At 48.2% G+C, this 22,740-nt stretch overlaps 1 protein-coding gene across 15 annotated transcripts in view; it reads right to left on the reverse strand.

The window, feature by feature from the left end:
- Positions 1-130: 130 nt before the first annotated feature.
- Positions 131-22,740, reverse strand: part of ZNF862 (zinc finger protein 862) — a 32,930-nt gene continuing 10,320 nt past the window's right edge. For 12 of the 15 annotated variants that reach the window (XM_049714572.1, XM_049714570.1, XM_033412666.2 and 9 more), the window contains 5 exons: positions 21,339-21,495; positions 8,145-8,249; positions 5,186-7,300; positions 3,392-3,578; positions 131-2,497 (listed from right to left, as the gene is read on the reverse strand). In XM_049714572.1, the coding sequence (XP_049570529.1) occupies positions 2,446-2,497; positions 3,392-3,578; positions 5,186-7,300; positions 8,145-8,249; positions 21,339-21,495 (2,616 nt within the window). In that variant the 3' untranslated portion in view covers positions 131-2,445. Of the gene's footprint in view, positions 2,791-3,386; positions 3,579-5,185; positions 7,301-8,144; positions 8,250-21,338; positions 21,496-22,740 lie in introns of those variants that run through there. The other 3 variants (XR_007479096.1, XM_049714571.1, XM_049714573.1) reach the window with 3 other exon arrangements.

Here is a 22,740-nt window from a genome sequence, read left to right on the forward strand (position 1 = left end):
CAGGCGCTTCAGCGCGTCACTCGGGGTGGGGGCGTGGGCGGGCTTTGCTCTGAGCCAGAGATAATTAGCTTTGAGCAGCTCCCCCAGTTTGCTAGTTTTGGTTACGGGATTAACAGGACTGAGGCATGTGTCGAAATAAACTCTGCTTTATTCGAATAGAAAAAGGTTGAGAATCAGACATGGTTTTTTGTTTTTTTTTTTTGCGGTAAGCGGGCCTCTCATTGTTGTGGTCTGTCCCAGTGCGGAGCACAGGCTCCGGACGCGCAGGCTCAGCGGCCATGGCTCACGGGCCCAGCCGCTCCGCCGCATGTGGGATCTTCCCGGACTGGGGCACGAACCCGCCTCCCCTGTATCGGCAGGCGGACTCTCAACCACTGCGCCACCAGGGAAGACCCAGACGTGGTTTTTTAAACCATGTTTTGCACATCTTTGAAACCAGAGGAGGAGAGAACATCCCTGGGCCAATTACCTGGGGTGACCTCGTCAGCCACTTGGATGAGGGAAACGGCCCATCTTCACACTGTCCTGCTAAATACTTAGCACCCTAGGAACTGAACCTGCGCTTCGAGGGAAGAAAAGTGTCTGGAGTAGATTACACTCCAACGTGTCTGGCTAGAACAGGGGGTCGGGACCCCTCCTTCCCACCTGGTCTCTATGGCTATTGAACTCAAACTGTCAGTTAAAATGCTGGTCACTCAGAATGTCAGCCCTGTGGGCATGTCTATGGAGATCACAGGTAGGGAACGAGGGTGGAGGCATGGCTAGGACTCTGGCCAAAGGCAAAGAGCTTGTTCCTTCCATTCCCAATGCCCTTCAGCTTGTTTTTTTGTGAGGCAAAAATAGGAAAGCTCTCCAACAACAGGGTCTCCAGGCCCTGGGGTCTGAAATGCTGCAAGTCTCTTGAAACAAAACGAGATGTCAGCTTGGGCAAGGGGTCTCACCAAGCTTCAGCCTGGGGTCCTGCACAAAATGGTCAGCGTCCTCTCTGCCATTAGCGAACAGAGGGGACCCAGGGCATGCCTGTGCCCCTCGAGAAAGCGGGTAGTGCAAATCCCTGTGACAAATAGCATTTTCAGTCACCCACCCCCCACACCAAGGGGCCCAAGTTTCTCACGAGCTGGCATCGGAGGCTTCCTCAGGGCACAGATGTGGAGATGCAGGGGCGTCCCTAGCTGGCCTCCACCTCCACGACTAGACTCGCACAGGGAATCGTGCGTGTGGCACTCAGGCACGGCGCTGCTCGCAGGACTAGCCTCTTGCTCTGAGGATTCTTAAAGGACAGAAGGTGCCATGGGGAGGATGCCTACGAGAAAGTCACCTCAATCTGAATCGCTATGGATAGGGTGGGGGGGCCCACTTTAACGGGCCCTCCTCCCTTCCATCCCACCAACTCATACCCGCGGTGCCTGGCCTAGTGCAGATTCCTGAACTCCCCACGGTGACCTATGCGAATGGCGGAGGGAGGCCTGGGCTCCATCTTGGCCATGTGGACAGTAACACCGCCAGGGTTCAAGCTCTAAGGGCCCGTGGTACACCTCAGCCCCCAGAACACGGGGCTGTCAGGGAGACAGTGCCACAGGTGAAACGGCAGAAAGCGAAAACGGAATTCCTGACTCGAAGCTGAAGAAAACAGGAAAGCAATGGCGCTAAGGCTAAGTGCTAAGGGTGGGATGCTGGGAAGGGAGAGTCAGAGACACTGGGAACCAGGGGTTCTGCCAGACAGTGAGACACTCGCTACCAGCATCTCAGGGGCTCTCGGCACCTTCTAGGAGTGGGAAGTGGACAGATGGCTGCTTGAGGGCCAGGCCACTTGGACCTGCATCACAGAGCAGGGACCCCACCTAGGGCCAGGCAGCATGGCCAGGACGCAGCACTACTTCCTGCCCATCTAAAACAAGAGAAAGGCAGAGGCAAAGAAGCCCTTCCCTCTAACCTGCCCTCGTTTCCCACCTGTGGTTAGGAAGGCGGGACCCAGACACTACATCATCCTCAGCCGGAGGAGCAGCCTAGGAACCTGCCCAAAGCAGCTGCCCTGGAAGGAAAAGTGCTTTACTTCCGGGTGGAAGAGGAGATGGGCTGATGGGGGGAGGGCAACGGGAACCAAATAGCGTGGGACACCCTTCTGTGCCGCCAGGGTGGTGGTTCTCATGCTTGAGTGATCCCACAAAGTTCCTGGAGGGCCTTGCTGGAAACAGTCCCGGGGATCTGATCAGGTGGGTCTGGGGTGAAACAGATTTAAACAGACACCCCTAGTGATTCCCAAGCTGGTCCCCAGAGCAACTTTGGGAAGAGTGGACTAGACCATTATGCTGAGGGCATGTTGAGAGAGCACCTCTTCCCGTAATAAGGACTTGGGTGGCAAGGGACAAGGACAAGGGCTGAAGGCAGCCAAGTCCACTCTGCAGCCTGAGGGCCGTCTTTCAGAGCTGGAGGCGCTGTCATCCATCAGTCCTGTGGCAGCTGGGGCACCAGCAGGCACTTGGCTTCTCTACTGCCACTTCATGGAGAGGGACACCAAGGCACAGAAAAGAGGAAGGGATTAATCATGGTTGAACAACTGCCTGCAGCAGAGTTGGGACAGGATCCCAAGCCCCCCCAGTGCAAACCTGTCCTGTCCGCTCTGCTCCGTAGAAGACCCGGGCTCAGCACAACACAAGGGCTGCGACTGGTGGAAAACGCCAGGCCCCCTCCAGGGAAACACTCCTCCCCTGTCTGGGAGCTGCAGGAGGATAACCTTTCTTGATTGCTCTGTGCCAAGGGGTTCTGCTTGCCTCATCCTAAAGGAAGGCCCTGGGAGGAGATAGAGAAAGTCTCTGATGCGAGTCTCCCATTTGAAGTTGAGGCTTCCCTGCTTCTGCCATGGAGCCAGGGGGATAGATCCCAGAGCCAGGCCGCTGTCCCTAGACCTGCTCATCCCAGGCCCCTCACCACGTGTCTACCCCACGCCACTCAGGCTGTGGGCAGCCCGCTGGGATGCTCCCCAGCTACCCAGGGGCTGGAGGGCTCCTTTAAGCCCCCTACCCCCAACCGTCTCTCCCACTTCAGAAAAGTCCTCCTGCCACCAAAACATGGGGTGAAATCTTTCATGATGGAATTGTCTCCTGAAGCACCTTTAAAATGAGCTTGAGCCGCGAACCCTCCTGCATACTCAAGTGCTGGGAGGTCGCGCCCAGCCTAGGCGGGGCCTCAGTAAGCAGGCTGTGCGCCTCCTGACCCCCGCCTCCCTGGGATGTGGGCTGAATTATCTTGTCACTGCCGCTTCCCAGTGCTTAGGGAGTCCCCACCAAGCGAAGACTCTAGGGCAGCCTAGAATCCCAGGGCCTGTCACCATGATCACGAGGGCCAGGGCAGCAGGGGGCTCCCAGGCAACCCCTCAGGGTCCTGCTCTTACAGGAGCGCTTTATCAGGACAGCCCAGGGCCTCTTGGCTGGGGTGGGGACACAGGAGTCCGTGGCGCGGCTCTAGGACGCAGTCCGTCAGGACCTCCATGGGTTCCCTGTAGGACGGGATGGGCGGCTTCTGGGTCACGGCCTCCTCCACACGGAGCGCTCCCATCTTCTCCTTCCTGAGCCCCGCCCCTCGTGCGGGAGGAAAGGGAGGGTACAGTCAGACAGAGAAAACAGATCAGATGATAATCCCCTCCCCACAACCAACTGCGCCCCAAGGTATGTTTGGTGAAGAACCCCTGGCAGAACAGACTGGAGACGGACAAGGGCTGCTCTCTGCAGGCCTGATGGAGTCCCACTCTGCTGACTTTCACCCTGGGGCAGCGGAGCTCATGCGGGGGGGCAATTTTGCTCCCAGGGGACATCTGGCAGAGTCCGGAGACCTTTTTGATTGCTGCAACGGGGAGGGTGCTACTGGTACCCAGTGTGTGTGTAGTGGGAAAGGCCAGGGGTGGCCAGGCGCAGGACAGGCACCCACAGCGAAGAACTACCTGGCCCTAAACGGCAGCAGTGCTGAGGCTGAGAAACTGCCTGGGAAAGAAGGCTTTTTCATATACAACCTGGCCGTGTTCTCTGTTTGCTTCAGACGTACTAGTCCCATCGCCCTATGATTACAACTTGCAGAAGCGCACAGCTGATGGCGTCTTCTCCTTCACCTTCACAGATCGGGCACTGAGAGCAACTCACTCACCAAATGCGTGGGTGAAGGACTCCCATGTTGGAATCACCCTCCTTCCTTCTCTCCACTTCTACTGCCCCCTCCCTGCACCCGCCCCCCAGCTGCAGGTCCAGGGCCACCATGCTTCCTACAGAGCGTCTGTCAACCCTGAGGCCAGTCCACTGCTGCTGATCACAGACCCTGAGGTAAGATGACAGCAGAAGCAAGAGGACGGAGACCCGCTGTAGGAAGACGCCAAGGGAGAAAAACCATGGCTCTGTCACCGTTCAGTGACACAGGAGCAGCCTGGAGAAGCTCTGGTTTTCTTTGGTGTTCAGTGACTACTTGAAAAGAGGAAAATTTCTTACTTAAGACTTCCAGTAACTTGGCCTCCAGGATAATGTCACCTCCCCCTCAAGCCCAGTCCCCACCTGGCCTTCCAGGCTAGGTGGGAGGCTTTCCTCACGGACCCCTCCCCTGCCTGAAACCCCCAACCTTCTCCTCCGCACAGCACCGTCCTCACAGCCCCTGTGACCTGCATCGACCTCTTCCCTCTGCAAACAGGGTCCGCACAGCCCCACGGGGATGTGGTGTCTCTGCCCTCGCTGGCCCAGTCCCCGCGTGATTTCTGGTACTAGTCTGCACCTTTAAAGACTGCCGTGGGCACTACTGGCCAGATGCTGTTCCAAGCCCTTCACGTCTATTAATCCGCTTTACAGATGAAAAACCATAGCACAGAGAGATTAAGCTGCCCCAGGTCACGTGCTAGTCAACGGCAGGACGAGCATTTGAACCTGGGCAGCCTTGCTCTGGAAAGTCCTGCTCTTAGCTCTATGCCCTGTGCCCTGCAGGGTGGGCGTCCTGCCTGCTAGCTGGATCATAATCTCCTGGAGGGCAGGTGTCCCGTCTTGAGCACCCACTGGTCTAGCAAATGGTAGGGCACGTGACACCTTAGGGCAAGCCCACTGTGACAGCTGACTTGGGCAGACTCTACCAGGCTGTGGGCTCAGCATGGGGTTGGGAAGCTAAGATTCTCTTCCTTTGCTTCCCCATGTCCAGGAACTCTGCCACGCATACTTACTTGTGTGGGAGCGGGGTGGCACTTGGGCACAGGTGTAGACGTGGCTGAAACGCCGACCCGAGGAGGTCAGGTACCAGTGCTGGATGGCGGGCTGGGGGTTGTACTCTGTGACAGCCACACCATTCACCGCTGTCATCATGAGCATGTTGATCACCTCGTTGGACAGCTTGGTCCTCTCATCGGTCCTGATCCGGTTCATGGCACTGAATCCGCGCTCACAGCAGGAGGTGGAGACGGGCACACAGACCACCACTGCCACGAGCCTGCTGAGCAAGGGGAAGCGGCAGTCCTGGGCCAGGGCGTTCCTGCACAGCATGGAGAATGGCAAGTTCTTGGCGATGGCTTTCAGGCCCAGCCACTCCTCCAGCAGTGCTTCCTCGCTGTATCCTGGGGGCAGTGAGAGTTCAAAATATCTGGCCAGGGCAAGAATATCATCATTCCCAAAACCGGCCAGTTCCATCCCACTTGGCCAGGCCATGGCGTCAAACACCTCCATGTTCTTGAGCTGAGGGGGACGGTCCACGTCAAACCTTTGCTGGAGGTATTCAATCCCAGTCAGGATCATTCTCTCCCTGTCCGCCTGGAACCGCTGTTCTGCCATCTCCATTCTGTCCAAGAAGATGCCGTGGAGCCGCCCATCCCTGAAGCCGGCATTGAACTCTTCCTCTTTGGGTCCTGCCTGGTGACGGAGGGTCTCCAGTGCTACATAGGCCCGGCCCAGCGTGGAGTTCACCTCCGTAATCAGCACGATCTCCTTCTGGCACACTTCGGACAAAGGCCTGTAGATGCTCAGGAAGTCCAAGAGGAAGTGGCAGAACTTGACGAAATGGAAGCCCTTCATCAGCTTCAGCACGCCCTTGGCCCTGTGCCCGACCTGGCCACCTGCTTCCGCCACGCTCTGCAGGTGCCTGGCCAGGGCGGGCCAGCTCACGATGAGCGCACTCAGCGTGCGCCTCTTGCTGGCCACCCACCTGACAGCGTTCAGGTCCTTCAGGCGGATGATTTCCTGCTCCAGCGGGGCCGCGCCTTCCTGCAGCTCATTCAGCCTTTTGTTCGAGGACTGATAGAACTTGAAGACGGTTCGGATGTGCCGGTCACACTTCTTGACCAGGTCGATGCCTCCACAGGCATCAACCACGGCCAGGTGTAGCCGGTGGGCCACACAATGCACCGGCAGCAGCTGGGGGACGATCTCCTGGAGCTTCTCCACCAGACCTCCTCTGCAGCTCAGCATGGTTGAGCCATCGGTTCCCAGGCCCACTACCCAGCCAGGCTTCCGGAAGGGGATGTCCAGTTCGTCCAGGGCAGAGATGATGGTCTCAAAGTATCCATCCACCGTCTCGCTGTAGAGTGGGGCCAGAGTGATGTAAGACTCCTTCACCTCCATCCCCTTGAAGTAGCGGATGTAAATGCCCACACAGGACTGGTCGGAGGTGTCTGTGGCGCTGTCCAGCAACACGCTCACACACGGGGAGTTCCGGACATCCTCAAGGATCTCCTTCTTCAGAGTCTCGGAGATGTATCTGATGAACTGAGTGCAGGCGGTGCGATTTCGGTACTTGCCCAAAATCACGGTCCCAGTGCTTTGGAGGAGTTGCAGGATCTTCTCAAAGTCGTTCAGGGGCCTCGAGTGGTACGCGATGGAATAGGCGGCATTGAAAAAGTGCTCCATGTCGGCCATCAGGTCACTGGAGATCTCGGGGACGAGGGCGGCCTGCGGGGTGTCTTCCTTGACTTCCAGGGTGTTGACACAGAGCTTGTGTGCTTTGCTGACTTCATGGTACTTTAAAGTCTCCACTTTAAAAGGACCCGTGTAACCTCGGACTAACCGGGATGATCTGTCGTGGAGACTAGGTCTTTCTTTGCAAGCTGAGCAGAAGAGCTTGGTCTCTTTGGGGTCAATTACTAACCATGGGAACTGCCCAAACCACGACCTCTGGATTGAGCGGGGTCTGTAAGTCCTCTTGATTTTCCTCCGTCCGTCTGCTTCTACTTCACAAAGGCTGGGATTGCGGTAGGAGGTGCACGTCTCCATGGCAGGAGCTGGGAGCAGTGCAGATTCTACAGCCGAGGCCTGTGTGTGTGCCTCGCTAATGGCCACCATCGTCTTCTTCCCTTTGGAGCAAGTCAAACTGTGCTCGGTTTTGCTGCCCAGAACTCTGCAGCCTCCTATCAGCTAAGACACCCCAATTCAATAAGTACCCCTTATGCAAAGCAGAGAGGATGAATGTCATCCACCTTTCTAGAAATCAGTAGTGGCTTCTATTTAAACCCTTTCCCACTAGTTTCTCTGAAAGCCAGTCTGTCTCCCCAAGAGTTGTCTGCTAATCCCTGTGGGTTCTTTAGCCAGCCTCCCCCTCCCTATCCACATATCTACCCTGAGATCACGTGACATCAGATGCTAATAAGCTTACTTAGCACCTTGGCCACAGATGCTATTGGATGGTTTTAATCCTCTTTCGAGGCACCACAAAGAAATGAGGTTAAACATCCCAAAGTCTTCTTATGAGTCTTGGAAACAAGGGAGGCATAGAAGTATACGCAGTAGCTATTAGCCAGTAAGTTACTGACAGAGATACACGAATTGCTAACTCTCACAGACCAACAGTGTTGTCACTAAACACCAGAGGAGCGGGGAGAAGGCAGCAGAGGCTCCCAGCCGTGGGTCACGGGGCTCCTCATGGCCAGTGTCCACCACGCACCACCCCCATCAGCTCTACCAGTCTCCCCGTTTCACTTCTGCTCATCAAAGCTCCTTATTTTTCCCAAACCGTCCCAGTTTCTCAGATTCTTCTACACTGTGAAGGCACAGTTAGTTTCTTATTCACGTTTTTCTACCAATACAGGGCCTGGTGCACAACAGGTCCAGCAGGAGGATGGCGGAACTAGCACTGTGTGACTTGCCAGGGCTGCCTGGGCCCCCGGACAACCCTTCAGAACCCAGCAGGTCAAGACCCACCTGGAGGACGGCCTTTCCCCCACTTTGGCCCGTTCGGGTCCTTGGTCCAGGGTGCAGCTCTCCGCTCCAGTTTTGAGATCAAGGCTGGTTTGGCAGCAGCAGGCCCTGTTGCAGGGACGAAGAGTCACAGCGACATCACAGCTCTGGACTGTCAGGTCAAGCAGCCCATCTGAAAGCCCCAGGGAGGCCTCTGGGTGCATCTCCTAATGAAACCTCCCCCCAGGGGCGCGATGAGCACACCCATTAGGGTGCCAATTTATTTTAAACCCACAGAGGCACCGAATTAGGGTGCATCCCTTAGCCCCACGGCTCACCCATGGGAGCATGACTCAGCTAAACGGATCTGGAGGGGAAAGGGTGAAAACAGGAAGAAATACGGAGGACAAAATAGAAGGAGAGAGGACAGGGATGATAAAGAAAGCCACACGAGAAGTGGGAGAGGGCCACCAACAACTGTCCCATGCATGTGGCCCGCAGCAACACCCACAGCTGGCCTTGGTGCAGGTAGCTAACTACACGGGGCACCTGGAAAGCCCCCTAACGCTGTCTGCCACCTGCAGTGGAACCTGAAATCCGACTAGAAGAGATGCATGTCCTTGGGTTAAGCACTGCCCTTTACTGAAAATATGAATATTCTGCAGGGCTATGCGAAGAAATTGCTTTCTTGATTTAAAGTAAAATCCATTAATCCCTACTTACAGGCTTTTTACGCATCGATGTGAAAGGGTGTATAGCCTTTGTTTGGAAAGACATACAAGCCACTGGTAACTGCGGGCACCTCTGTGGAGGGACTGAAGGACAAGGTGAAAGGGAGATTATTTCACTATTCACCTTTGGATCATTCAAATGTATTTATATGTTCATGTGTGTGTACGTATCCACATATTTACTACTAATAAAAATATAATACATTATTAATCTGTGGTAGATTGAACACTTATTCATCTTCAAACGTCTCTAAAATGAGGGCAAAGGGATACTAATAAAAAGAAGCGTAAGCCCAAGAGAAACATTGTACTAGAAATGTTAATACATTTTTAGATGAAGGAAAGGAGATAAAAGAGAAGAACAGAGCTGGACACCAAATGCCAGCAGAGTGGGTAATAAGGACAAAGAAGTGAACTTGACCCCAGAATCCCCAAAAGAGCCAGTACCTGGAGGCACCAGGTGCAGCAGAAGGTGGTGGGTAAGGAGAGACCGGTTCAAGGCCAGGTCCGCTCACCTATTCCGGGAAGCCAGAAAATACCACCACCCTCCCCCAAGGAGGAGAGAGAGGTTGGTCTACAGAAAAACTTAACCAGAAAGGTTCCGGGCCCTGGGATGGTGGGGTGAGTGAAAGATGAAGAAGAGCTGTGATGCAAACAGATGGAGACAGTCTACAGACCAGAAGCTGCGTTACCCGGCTCCGAGAACACCAGCTTGGGGTACAGCCAAGCAGGAGACTGGAAGTTTTCTTTGGAGAAATGGAATTGCCCCTCCCCAAGCCTCCTCCCCAAAAGACCTACGGATCCAGACCTTGCCGGGCTCTTCAATGAAACATCCAGGTTCACAGCTGGTCACCCTACAATGTAACCTACCCCTTGAGTCCCAGCCATGCACACAGAGCTTCCAGCCAGTTTTTAAGGCTTTACTCTTAAATGTGAATGAACCTAAAGATATTTATTTAAGACAAACTGCTAACAAGTAGGGAAAAGGATTGAAGGAACTAGAGATACTGCAGGAAGCAAAACAAAATGTCAACCCCCTCCCCTCAAAACTAGAACATTCCCACAGAGAAAAGTCATGATAGTTATCCATGAAAAGAGCAATAAGGGCTCTTAGTTTAAAATATGATAGAAAAAAATGTTTTAACTTAAATAGAATTGTTAGAAAATAAAATGGAGGAAAACTCCAGGAAAGTAGAACAAAAAAGACAGAAGCAGGAAATAGGAGAAAAAAATAAAACAAAGCCAGAGGCTTAATTTAAGAAGTCTAATATCTAACTAATAGGACTTTTTTGGAAGAAAGAAAAGAGAAAATATAAAGGAAGAAATAATACAAGAATGTTTCCCCAAAATGGAAACTGTGTTTCCACATGGAAGGGAAGCACCAGATATGCAGAACAAAAGATGAAAAAAAATCCGTATCATTAAGCACTAAGTACTTCAAAACACTGGAATAGGCCTTAAAGCTTTTCAGAGTGGAAAAACAGGCTGCGTTCAAAGATTTAGGAATAAAAAGGTATTTAGACTGCTCAACAGCACCTGTAAAACCTAAAATCAATGCTTTCAAAATGCTGAGGAAAAACATTTCCAACCTGGAGTTCTATACCCAAACCACATTATCAATTGTGAGAGCAGAATAAGGGCATTTTCAGATATAGAGTCTTTAAAAAATTTCCTCCCATGAACCCTTTCTTAGGAAGTTACTGAAGGATGTGCTCCAACAAAATGAAGACATAAACCTAAAAGAAGCAATAGATCCAGGAAATAGGAGATGAAGGAAAGTCTAAGCCCACAGCTGTGCAGCAGGCCTAAAGTATAACTAGTTTAGATAGAGCAGAGGAATGGAAGACCCAGTGACAGAAGTTTCCAGAAAAAAAAGTGAAATGGATAGGTCACAGGATGTTTGATGATGTGGAAAAGACTCTTCAAAGGAGTTATATAATTCCATGGAGAGTTTGAGAAGAATTGGTGATAGTACAGAAAGCTAGCAAAGTAAAAAAATAAGAAAAAATTTCAATTCCTGGAGGGGGGGGAATCCTACAACAAAGGAAACATCATCATAATATGTCACTTTGATTAGAAGTAAATAATACATAATCATAATTAGGCAAATAATTTACATTGAATTAACCAAAAAAGTATGATATACCTGTTCTGAGAGGATGGAGGGAAGAGAAGTGGGGGCCTGGGGTGATGTAAGAGGGCCATATCTTCATCCTCCACAGTAGGAATCAATAGATAATATCTAAAATCAATAAATCAGGAATAGCAATAAACATATGCAACAGGATATTACAGTGTGATTCTGTCTGCCTGTTTCGGCTGAAGGCCCCCCCAAAATAGGCGCCAACTCTCCCCCATTCCAAAGCTAGACCACCGAAGCCAACTTGGAAAGAGTGGCTGAAACACTGGGCTGTAACCCAAGCACTTGCCACTAAGAGGGAGTCAAAGCACTGGGAGTGAGGAGGTCAGGAAGGTGGATATTAGAGATGCTTTGGAAAGAGCTGTCAAGTGTACTGTGAACCTTCCACACTCCCATGGGGAGGGGTGGGGTGGACTGGGCTACTTTCCTCTGACCTTAAGCCTAATGGGAATGACATCCTGACCTGTATTTCCTGGAGCTGTGGGGCTGCTCAGGAATCCAGGCCTGGAAAAGACTAAAGGCATAAACTGACCGATGGTTCCTTGGTGGTGGCCATGTTGGGAAGAGCCTACATTCACAGGGCTTGTCAGAGCAAAGGATATATAAGTGTTTTCCATGGTCCAGATGTGAGCCCTGGAGGGAAAGAGAAGAGGCCCAGAGCCACTTAAAGGGGCTGCCCCTGTCTGCCTATTGGTGATGCTCCCCTAAGGAGCCCATATGGGGCAGACTGCCAAAGCAGACATTACCCACTGCAGTGAGAGATCTCCAGTAACGGGGGTTTGGGGGAGTGCAGAACCCACAAACACACTTGGAGAATCAGCTTTCAATTATCCCAGCTACATGTAACTGGTATCAGATTACATGGATGTAATTCTTGTACCTCTCCTCCCCACCTACACACCACCATTCCCAGCCAGGATGCAGCAGAAATCCTGGAACAAGCTGGGAGGTAGGAGGAGAACTTCTTTCTTCCTATCACAAGATTCCGGATTCTAGACCTAAAGCAGGTTGAGGTGGGAGAGGCAAGAAACTTCAGCTTTAAATGAAGTCCAGATTTTTAACCACTACACAAGGACTGGACTTTTGTTTCCTGATTTTTTTTTTTGGGTCAATTTTTGATATCATTTAAAACCTATAGAAAAGTTTTAATAATAAAACAAGGAACTCCAATCATTTGCATTTTGTTCCATTTGCTTTATCATGCCCGTGTGCCCTCTCTCCCTCCCTCCTTTTCCTCTCTCTATATATAATATTTTTCTGGACCATTTGAGGCTAAATTGTTTTCATTCCTCCCTTTATCCCTAAATACTTCTGTGTGTAGTACTCAAGAAAAAAGACATTCTCTTATCGGGTTTGCAAAATTCTAACACGAGCTCCATGACCCTAACCCTTGCCTAATCCCTGCCCCTTGGAGTGTGACTGAAATGTGTGAACTGATATCACACCCGTAATTACATTACATAGCAAAAGAGATGTTGTCTGGGTGATTACTTAATGTAATCACACTAGCCGCTTAAAAGCAGAGGAAGTCAGAGAATCAAAACACCAAAAAAATTCAATGTATTATTGCTGGCCTAAGGATGGAGAAGGCCATGTGGAAAGGACCTGGGAGCAGGCCCTAGGAGCTGAGAATGGTCAGCAGCCAGAAAGAAAACGGGGACCTCAGTCCTACAACCACAAGGAACTTGATCCTGCCAACAACTCAACAGCCCAGTGATTCTTCCCAGAGCCTCTTGATAAGAGGCCAGTCTGGCACACTTAATTTCAGCCATGTTAGACCCTAAGCAAAGAACCCAGCTAAGCCCACCTGGACTTCTGAACTCCAGAACTGTGAGATAATAAATGGGTGTTTTTTAGCCATTAAATTTGTGATAATTTGTTATGCGGCAACTGAAAACTAATATGTCTTATATAGTCAAAGTATAATGATCAAAATCAGAAAATTTAACATTGATATAACACTATAATTTAATCCACCATACTGTTTTCCACAGTGACTTACCATTTTATATTCCCACCAACAGGGCATAAAGGTTCTATCCTCAGCAATAGTTGCTGTTTTCTATTTTTTTGATAGTAGGCATCCTTATGGGTGTGAGGTGGTACCTTATTGTAGTATTGATTTACGTTTCCCTAATGATTGTGATAGAGTATCTTTTCATATGCTTATTGGCCATTTGTACATCTTCTTTGAAGAAATGCCTATTCAAGTCCTTTGTACATTTTTTAATCAGGTTTTTTGTTGTTGCTGAGTTTTAGGAGTTCTTTATATATTCTGGATAGTAAACCCTTATCTGATATATGATTTGCAAATACTTTCTCCCATTCTGTATGCTGTCTTTTTATTATATTTATATGTATGTCTTTTTTTTTTTTGCGGTATGTGGGCCTCTCACTGTTGTGGCCTCTCCCATTGCGGAGCACAGGCTCTGGACGCGCAGGCTCAGCAGCCATGGCTCACAGGCCTAGCCGCTCCACGGCATGTGGGATCTTCCCAGACCGGGACACGAACCCGTGTCCCCTGCATCGGCAGGCGGACTCTCAACCACTGCGCCACCAGGGAAGCCCCACGTATGTCTTTTGATTCACAAAATTTTACAATTTTCATGAAGCCCAACTTGTCTATTTTTTCCTTTCTTGCCTGTGCCTCTTAGTCCATCTAGCTAAAGGTTTGTCAATTTTGTTGATCTTTTCAAAGAACCAACTTTTGGTTCCATTGATTTTTCTCTAGTTTTTCTATTCTCTATTTATCTCTGCTCTCATCTTTATCATTTCCTTCCTTCTGCTAGCTTTGGGTTTAGTTTATTCTTCTTTTTCTAGCTCCTTAAGTTGTAAAGTTAAGTTGTTGATTTGAGATCTTCCTTGTTTTTTTTTTTTAGTAAATTTATTTTTATTTATTTATTATTTTTGGCTGCGTTGGGTCTTCATTGCTGCGTGCGGGCTTTCTCTAGTTGATTCACTTCTCTCTTGCTGCTTCCAAGATTCTGCCTTTGTTTTTGAAATTCTAATTATAGTGTGTCTCAGTGTGGGTGTCTGAATTCATCTTACCTGGAGTTTGTTGAGCTTCTTGGATGTTTATATTCATGTCTTCGATCAAATTTGTAGAGATTTTAGCCATTATGTCTTTCCCTTTCTCTCTCTCTTTTCCCTCTGGGACTCCCACAATGTGTATGCTGGTCCACTTGATGGTTTCCTGCATGTCCCTTGGGCTCTGTTCACTCTTCTTTGACCTTTTTTGTTTCTGTTTCACAGGCTCCATAATTTCCATTGTCCTATCTTCAAGCTTGCTGATTCTCTATTCTGCCTGCTCAAATGTTTTTGTATTCCTCTAGTTAATTTTTCATTTCAGTTATTGTAGTTTTCAGCTCTCAGTCTTCTTTCTAGATCCTTCTTAGGTTTCCTCTCTTTAGTTATATTTCCATTTTATTCATACATTGCTGTCTTGGCTTTCTCCACATCTTCCTAAATTCTTTTAGCATTTTTAAGACAGTTGTTTTAAAGTATTTATCTAGTATACCTGCCATCAGGTCTTCTTCAGGGACAGTTTTTATTGATTTAGTTTCTTCCTTTGAATGGGTCATACTCTCCTATTTATTTGTATGCCTTGTGATTTTTTGTTGAACACTGGATATCTGAATGTAATAATGTGGTAACTCTGGAAATCAGATTCTCCCCGATCCCCAAGGTTTGCTGTTTTTATTGTTTTCAATTATTGTTATTATTTAAAAATTTTTAATCCTTATAGGCTACTCTGTGCCAAGGATCAACCTGAGGTGTAAACTTAAAGTCTTCTCAGGTCTTTTGGAGTCTTTCCCTGGGTACGCAAAATCACTTTCTAATTTTCCTTCTATATGTTTTTGAATGTCCTAGTCTTTAATGTCTGGTTTTCAAAAGAGGGAAAAGACAAAAATTAAGAGGAGGGGGAGGAACTTGCAAAAGTGGGGGAAGTGCAACAACACTGGCTGCTTACTTCTTTGTCTGCACCTCTGAGATGAGAAGCAGCGATCGGTGATCACAGCACTGATCCCTGATGCTTAGAGGACAGCATTCTTTTTGCCCGCCCTAATTCCTGCAATCTGTGTGCAAGCGGCTCCAGGAACACAGTAGGGGTGGGAGATGGGCAGCTGCTAAGGTGCTAAGAGCTGAAATTGACCGAACTTCACCACAATTTACTTTCCAACTCTTCTCCTGTAAGTTGCAAGCCTTTGACAGATTTCAGAGTTCCAAAATAGTCACATCAGACAGATTCTACCAGTGCAATTGTTGTCTACTGTGAGGAGACAGATTCCTGGAGCTCCACCAGAGTCCTCCTCCTAATCAGGACATTTTTGAAGAGTACTGTACTGGACATTTTATTAATTGAAATTAGATCATTAATGTGACTAAAAAGTGACTGGAGGACTTTCTGTTTACCTGAGTGTGACAAGTCATGCGCCCTGCCCCAGGTTTCACCCTGTAAAGAGAAACCAAAATGGAGGCCACAATTTGAACAGACCCCTGGACCAAACACTCATAGTCACACAACCAAATCTTAAGCTGTCCTGATTTCTTCAAAATGCTGACTCTGGTCTTAAACAAAATTGAAGTTTCCTTCATGTCAGTGTGACCTTACAGCTTCCAAGCCAATCAGTACACACAAGAAAAGGTACACAGTGCTACGACCCTAAAGAGAATATAATCACAGTTAAAAAACAATGTACTTCTTCATTCATGTTTTACAAATTGAGCTTTAACTGCTGAGAGCCAAGTTTTTAACCACTTTGGGTTTGAAGTCTCCCAGTTCATGAACAGTTTGTTTCTTGCTCAAAAAAATATTCATAGCAAGTAAAGCTCTTTGAATTTTCTTTTGGCAACCCAAAGGGTGAGAAAGAAAATCCCCAAAGAGCTGATCCAAACAAGTTCTGATGGAAAAGAATGAAGCTGTTTTATGAGTGCCTCCTACTGAAGTTCATGCTTTTAAAAGTAATGTCTACAGCTGTTACTCAGAAATAATGAAACAAGTACTGGAAGAAACAGCTAAAAAATTGGGGGGAGGAGGACCTGGCAACAGACAATGGTAGGACAGGGAACTGTCATTTTTTGTTATATGTCTTATGAGAACTACTTTGATTAAAGAAACGTAATTATGAAGAAATATTTTTTAAAGATTTACTGAAAACATACATGATACTGAGTATCCCTGGATGTGTTTGCCTAAGTTATATTACCCTGGGGACTGGTCACTTTTGATTGCCCCTAGCACCACCACACTGGCCCCAGTAGTGCTGTACCCCAATCACACCTCTCTGAAGCTACGGCTGAAATGTTGCCAGAAACCTTTTCTTTTTGTTCTCTTCAGAACAAGTGAAACAGAAGGGAATTTTCAAACAGATTTTCCTATGTCTTAGTAATGGAAAAGTGACTAAGAAGACATAACTATAGCATGGCCATACACACACACACACACACACACACACACACACACACACACACACACTCCATAAAAGCCCATAGAAATGGCTTGGCCTACAAAGACAGATTCTGATCCTTCCAGGCTAACTTCAGCCCAAGGTTGGCAGGCCTGCCAACGAATCAGTTTGGAGACGGCCACTCTGGCACCTTGCCTTGGTTCTTCTCTCTCTAGCTCAGCACGGCCCCCACTTGGAGGCCGTATATGGCCCACCATACAGCAGCTGGCCTCCTAGTCATCATATGAGCCATTCTAACTCCTGCTCATCTCATTGAGGGCTCTCCCGCTTAGTTTTGCTTTCCACTTAGTGACATGACTTCTTCCCCCAGCTATGTGAGGTCTAGCTGTAGCTGATGACCTCACATGGAGAAAAGACACTGCCCACCTGAAGTGAGTGACCTGCCACTCAGCATATGATGACACCTTTCCTAGTAAAAACGAGGGTTACCACATAGTCCCTATATTGGCTTTTCTGTTCTTACTGACAAATATTAGTTTCTTAACAGTGGAATATAACTGAGTTTTCTTTTTTTGCAGGGGAAGCAAGAGACATCACCAAATATGGCCAAAGTTTGAAACCAGAATTTAAAGTACAGAAATAAAAGAACAGTTGGAACTCTACAGAGTGATAAATAGTTCTAAGCAAAAGCAAGTCCACAAAAGTAGAGGTTGACACAGGAAAGCATTAAAAACAACATAAACCTCTTCTTTTCTCCATAATCAAAATGACTGTCCTCTGCAAGTTCAGTCCTATTGATAAGAGAGCTGGTGAGGCCAAGGAGGCTGTTGACAGGTGAGTGGACCTAACCTGGAAACTACCATCAGTTGAAAAGCTTTAGTTGACGCAATTTAACTGCCACACAACTGACAAATTAATATTAAATTTGACTGCATCAAATTGAGACTGTCTTTTTAAAAACAGGTACAAAAATTATAAAACCTAAAAGAACAAATCTACTAGTTGTAAAACCTAATAAGAGCAACGGAAGAATTAGCTGCGTTTCCTCAAATGATAAGAGCAAAAGGAAATCAACGGCATGAATGTGCTGCAATGTAGCATGATGAACACCAGACCACAAAGACCCATGACCTGACCTGAGCTGGGCTGAAGCAACCACAGCCTCTCACCCCAGGGCATCAGCCCCTTTCTGCACCTCAGTTCTCATGGAGGCGGAGGCAAGAGCACTAACAGTGACCTACAGAGAAGGTCTGAGACAGCCAGACCAAACTACTAACCCTCTTGCTAGGGGGACTGGGGATAGGAGTGGAGACTTCTAAAAAATCCTAATACTGCTTGAATTTTTAAATAATCTTATATTATCCTTGGTGCTATTGTTATTTTAATATTAACAACGATTAGCACAAATCTTGAAACTAAAAGAACTGGAGTCCAACTGGTAATAAACATATACGAAGCAGGAATTTTAGCCGAGTCTAGTGCACATGCAGTGGGTGGAATAGTAAGAATTTCAGTTTAGCCATTTTCCAGCTAAATGGGTGGGATTCTCAAAGCCATTGGGCTGTTTTTTCACCTGAAAATACTACTACTACCTGCTTTACAGGTTTGGTTTAAGGATTAGAGAGCAGATACGCAAGACACTCAACATAGCCTTTGGTAGGCGTTCAGTCAACAGCAAAAGCGCCTATTATTATTTCCAGACATAAGAATAAAAGAAAACATAAAGGCTTCCTGTAACACCCAATAGAAGCAGATCACAGTACTTCAATTAAAAGATAATAAACGTTAAAAATGGATGGGAGTGGACTTTCCTGGTGTTCCAGTGGTTAAGAATCCACCTTCCAATGCAGGGTATGTGGGTTCAATCCCTGGTCGGGGAACTAAGATCCCACGTACCGCGGGGCAACTAAGCCCGCACACCTCAACTACTGAGCCCACGTGCCACAACTAGAGAGCCTGCGTGCCACAACTACAGAGCCCACGTGCTCTGGAGCCTGTGGCCACAACTAGAGAGCCCACACACCACAACTACTGAACCCGCCCACTCTGGAGCCCGTGTGCCACAACTAGAGAGCCTGTGTGCTGCAACTACTGAGCCCACACGCCACAACTAGAGAGCTCGTGTGCCACAACTACAGAGCCCACATGCTCTGGAGCCCGCGGACACGACTAGAGAGCCCACACACTGCAACTACTGAGCCCGCGTGCTCTGGAGCCCATGCACCACAACTAGAGAGCCTGTGAGCTGCCACTACTGAGCCCATGTGCCACAACTAGAAGGCCCGTGTGCCGCGACTACAGAGCCCACGCACTTTGGAGCCTGCAGCCACGACTAGAGAGCCCACACACTGCAACTACTGCGCCCACATGCTCTGGAGCCCCTGTGCCACAACTAGAGAGCCTGTGCGTTGCAACTACTGAGCTTGCATCTCCACAATTAGGGAGAAGCCTGTGTGCTGCAACGAAGAGCTCGCCTGCCACAATGAAAGACCCACGTGCCGCAACTAAGACCCGACACAGCCAAAATAAATAAATAAATAAATAGGAAGGAAATTGAAAAACCAAACCAAACCAAACAAACAAAGATATTTAAAAAAATGGATGGGAAGGGCTTCCCTGGTGGCGCAGTGGTTGAGAGTCCGCCTGCCGATGCAGGGGACACGGGTTCGTGCCCCGGTCTGGGAGGATCCCACATGCCGCGGAGCGGCTGGGCCCGTGAGCCATGGCCGCTGAGCCTGCGCGTCCGGAGCCTGTGCTCTGCAACGGGAGAGGCCACAACGGTGAGAGGCCCGTGTACCGCAAAAAAAAAAAAAAAAAAAGATAATGCCAAATAATATTAGGTTTTCTATTTTTAAAATACTTGTCACAGGAGGATAAAGTATTGGAGGAAAAAAACCTTGTCAAAGCAAAAATAATAATTAGGTCCACTATATTTCAACACTGTTTTACATCCCAATTATCAGCTTGAGGCCCTTTAAAAGGTTATTTTTAAACATACAAATCATTTACGTTTGGCCCCAGTTATATCCTCAAGGCTCCTTAAAATGCTTTTATATCTCAAGCATGAGAAATCATCTCAACTGGAGGACAGTTGAAGGATAAAAGCTGGAGACCTAATTAAAGTAGCGAGAAGGACTCACACACATGCAATTCCGTTCCTAGACCCCTGGACCCATTTTAATTCCACAGACAACTGAAGAGGACAGCCCCATCCTCTATAAAGCCTTCCCTGATTCCTGCCCTCAACCCTCAAGCAAAATTAATTACCCCTCCCGTGGTTATACTTATTGTTCATCCAAACAACACTTAACTGAGGCTGAACTGTCCCTTAATTTCCCCAGTTCGTTAAGATTTCCCCACTTCCTAACATACGGAAGTTAAAAAGAAAATGCTGCTGTCTGGCTGAACAATCCAAGTCAGGCCCAGGTTGTGGGAGACACGCTGTTACACCACTGGTCACCCACCACTTTCCCCATGACTTTCCACAGGGGTCCAAAGGGCAAAGGGCATCACTGCTGCTCATTCCTTCAAAGGGAAACCAACTTCTTGTAAGTGGGTATGTATTTCTTAAAAACGAATTTCCCTCTTGCTCTGTATTTTTATTTTTATTTATTTATTTATTTTTGGCCGTGCCTCATGGCATGTGTGATCCTAGTTCCCCAACCAGGGATCAAAGCCGGGCCCCCTGTATTGGAAGTGTGGAGTCTTAACCACTGGACCACCAGGGAAGTCCCTCTCTCTCTCTTTTAAACGCTGTCAGTGGTAGTGATGCTCTTTGAAGGTGCACTTGGTACAAGTGCCCTGGCCCAGAACACGATTACAGCACCTCTCTCCTCATAAAAGAAACAATTTCTCACAGCCTTTCTGAATGTTTGGGGAGCCATTTAAAAATTGTGAACAGTGATAAAAACAAGTAGTCTATAGGTCAAGTATGTTCAGAAAATAATCCGTATCTCAGCTGCACATGAAAGGGCAGTGTGTAAGCTGGGGATATGACATCAGGTAAGCCACAAACACCCCAATCTCCTATTCCGTAGAAGTCACGATACAGGTCGCTGTCGGAATTCCTAAGTTATGTACAGCAGCCTGTTCTGCAAGGTTTCTGTTACAATATATGTTAGTAAAAAAATAGTAAATAACAGCTGTGTAAGATGAAAAGTTGTCTTTTTGGTGCCACATGAAAATCCTGGGTGTCTGATGGAAAAAGGAGGCAAAGACAAGAACAAGAAGCAGATGCAGGAGAGGAGCCTCTTCTGGGAAAGTAATGAACAGCACGTGCTGTTCTTCATTCTCCAGTGCCTATAACCTAGTGACGCCCAGGCCGAGACCGCCCACCATGCTGGCCCCTGATGAAGCAGCCCCAGCACAAAGTAGAGGGCGGAATCCAGGAATCCTCCCAGAGGCCCTTTCTCGCCTCCCTGCCTTTGCTCATGCTGTCCCCACCTCTGACATGTCTAGATGCCCGTCCCTGTGCACCTGGCTTTCAACTCAGTTAAAATATTTCATACTCTGTAAAGACAGCCCTTATCCCTCCCTCGGATGCCTGGCCAAATTAAGTCACTCTTTTCAGCAGCCCCAGGACACTCTTCCTGAATCTCTAATGGAGCTGGTGTTATTGCATAGTTTCTTATTATAGTGTCTGTCTCTCCCACAAACCTGCCAGCCCCTTGAAAGCAGAGACCGTGACTCGTTCACGTCCATCCAGCACGTAGTAGGTACTCAATAATGTTTGGTGGAAGATGGATGATGGGTGGGTGGATGAAGAGGAGATAAAGCACAGTACCCCAAAGCAGGGAGAGTTCTGAGACGCAGAGATATAAGCACTCTCTGCCTATGCACAGTGAGGGCAGAAATGGGAACACGACTACAAGCCACTGCTGCCCTCATGGGTCCCCACGTCAAGTGATGGTGGCAAACAAAGGTCTACACGGATCTTTACCCAGGGATGCCAACAGCTCATAATTCATCCGCATCACGTCTCTGTACAGCTCCTTCTGCCGCTTGTCTAGCGTGCCCCACTCCTCCCGGGTGAAATACACCGCCACATCCTCAAACACCACGGGAACCTCCTCAAACAGCCCCTCTTCAGAAGGATCCTGCAACAAAGAGTAGCAGTCACTCAATACTCCTCTCACGTCAGACACCCAGCATGATCCTTCCGGGGTCCTGCTCAAGGCCTTTTTCTCCTGGGAAGCCTGCCAAGAGGCCCCGATGCACTCTGAGGAATTCATTTATTCACCAAAAGTCAAAGAAGCAAATGTGTGTGGCCCAGAATTAGCAGGTAGAAACCAAACGAACCTCAGTGTTATTCTAGAAGGAAGGAATGATCCTTCCTCTTCTTTCCTGGAAGGAAAGGAAAATGCACTGAGGAACAGGGGTCTTCCAGAACCTCATGGCTGCACCCTGTTCTTTACAGCCCCAAGGGGCACCTTCTACTCATCCACAACTGCAAAGGTAGCCAGCTGCCTCTAGCAGCCCCTGCTAAGGTTCCCCACCAGGATGGGAAGGAAGAAGCAGTGAAAAAGAACTAAAGATGCTCATATTCAGTGACTAGGTTAACACACACTTTACTGCTAAAGGAATTCAGATTGTAAAAGGTTAGACCTGTTTATTAGCTTTGAATACTAAAAACTAGAAGGAACATGAACATGAAGGGAAATGAGCTTTGTCACTTTTCTGGATTCCATAAAAATTCGAGCTTACTAACTTTACGTATGATGTTAGGCACGCGGAACGTCTGAGCTCTTCTCATCGGAATACCAGAGGGGTTGCTCAAAGTGATTTGTAGCAAAATCCCGCTTACATGGAAGAGTTGAGAAAAGGGGCCCGATCTGGTTACTCAAAGATTCCAATTAATACAGTTTCTTTGCAGGACAATTTTCCAAAGAATTAGAAAATAAACCTATTTTATTTTACAAAATAAACCTGAGGTGAGAACTAGAGTCTTTGAGGGCCCACCAGTGCTGCAGGGAGTAGAAGGAAAGCACTGGGCTGGCGGTCAAGGGCTCTGAGGGAAGGTCACTGCCGCAAGAGCCCTTGTTCTCTGGCTACGTCACTCCCCCCCTAAGTCTTAGTTGTTCCCCAACAAGATGAGTTTAACTAGGTTTGCTCCACCCACCTCATAGCAGCATTAAAAACACTACATAAAAGGACACGTCTGAAGAAACTTTGCAGTGTTTAAAAGTGCTACATGATTTTGAAGTTAATGTTAAAAAATTTGTTTACATTGATTATTTAAGAGCTCTGTGGCTGTTTTGTGGCTGTGGAAAATTTCCTGAGTTCTGTGGTCGTTCTGGATTTTGGATAAAGATTACTGTTCTGAATTTAGGTGCTCTCTTTAT

Source organism: Orcinus orca, chromosome 9, assembly GCF_937001465.1.
Source record: "Orcinus orca chromosome 9, mOrcOrc1.1, whole genome shotgun sequence".
Classification (NCBI taxonomy): domain Eukaryota; kingdom Metazoa; phylum Chordata; class Mammalia; order Artiodactyla; family Delphinidae; genus Orcinus; species Orcinus orca.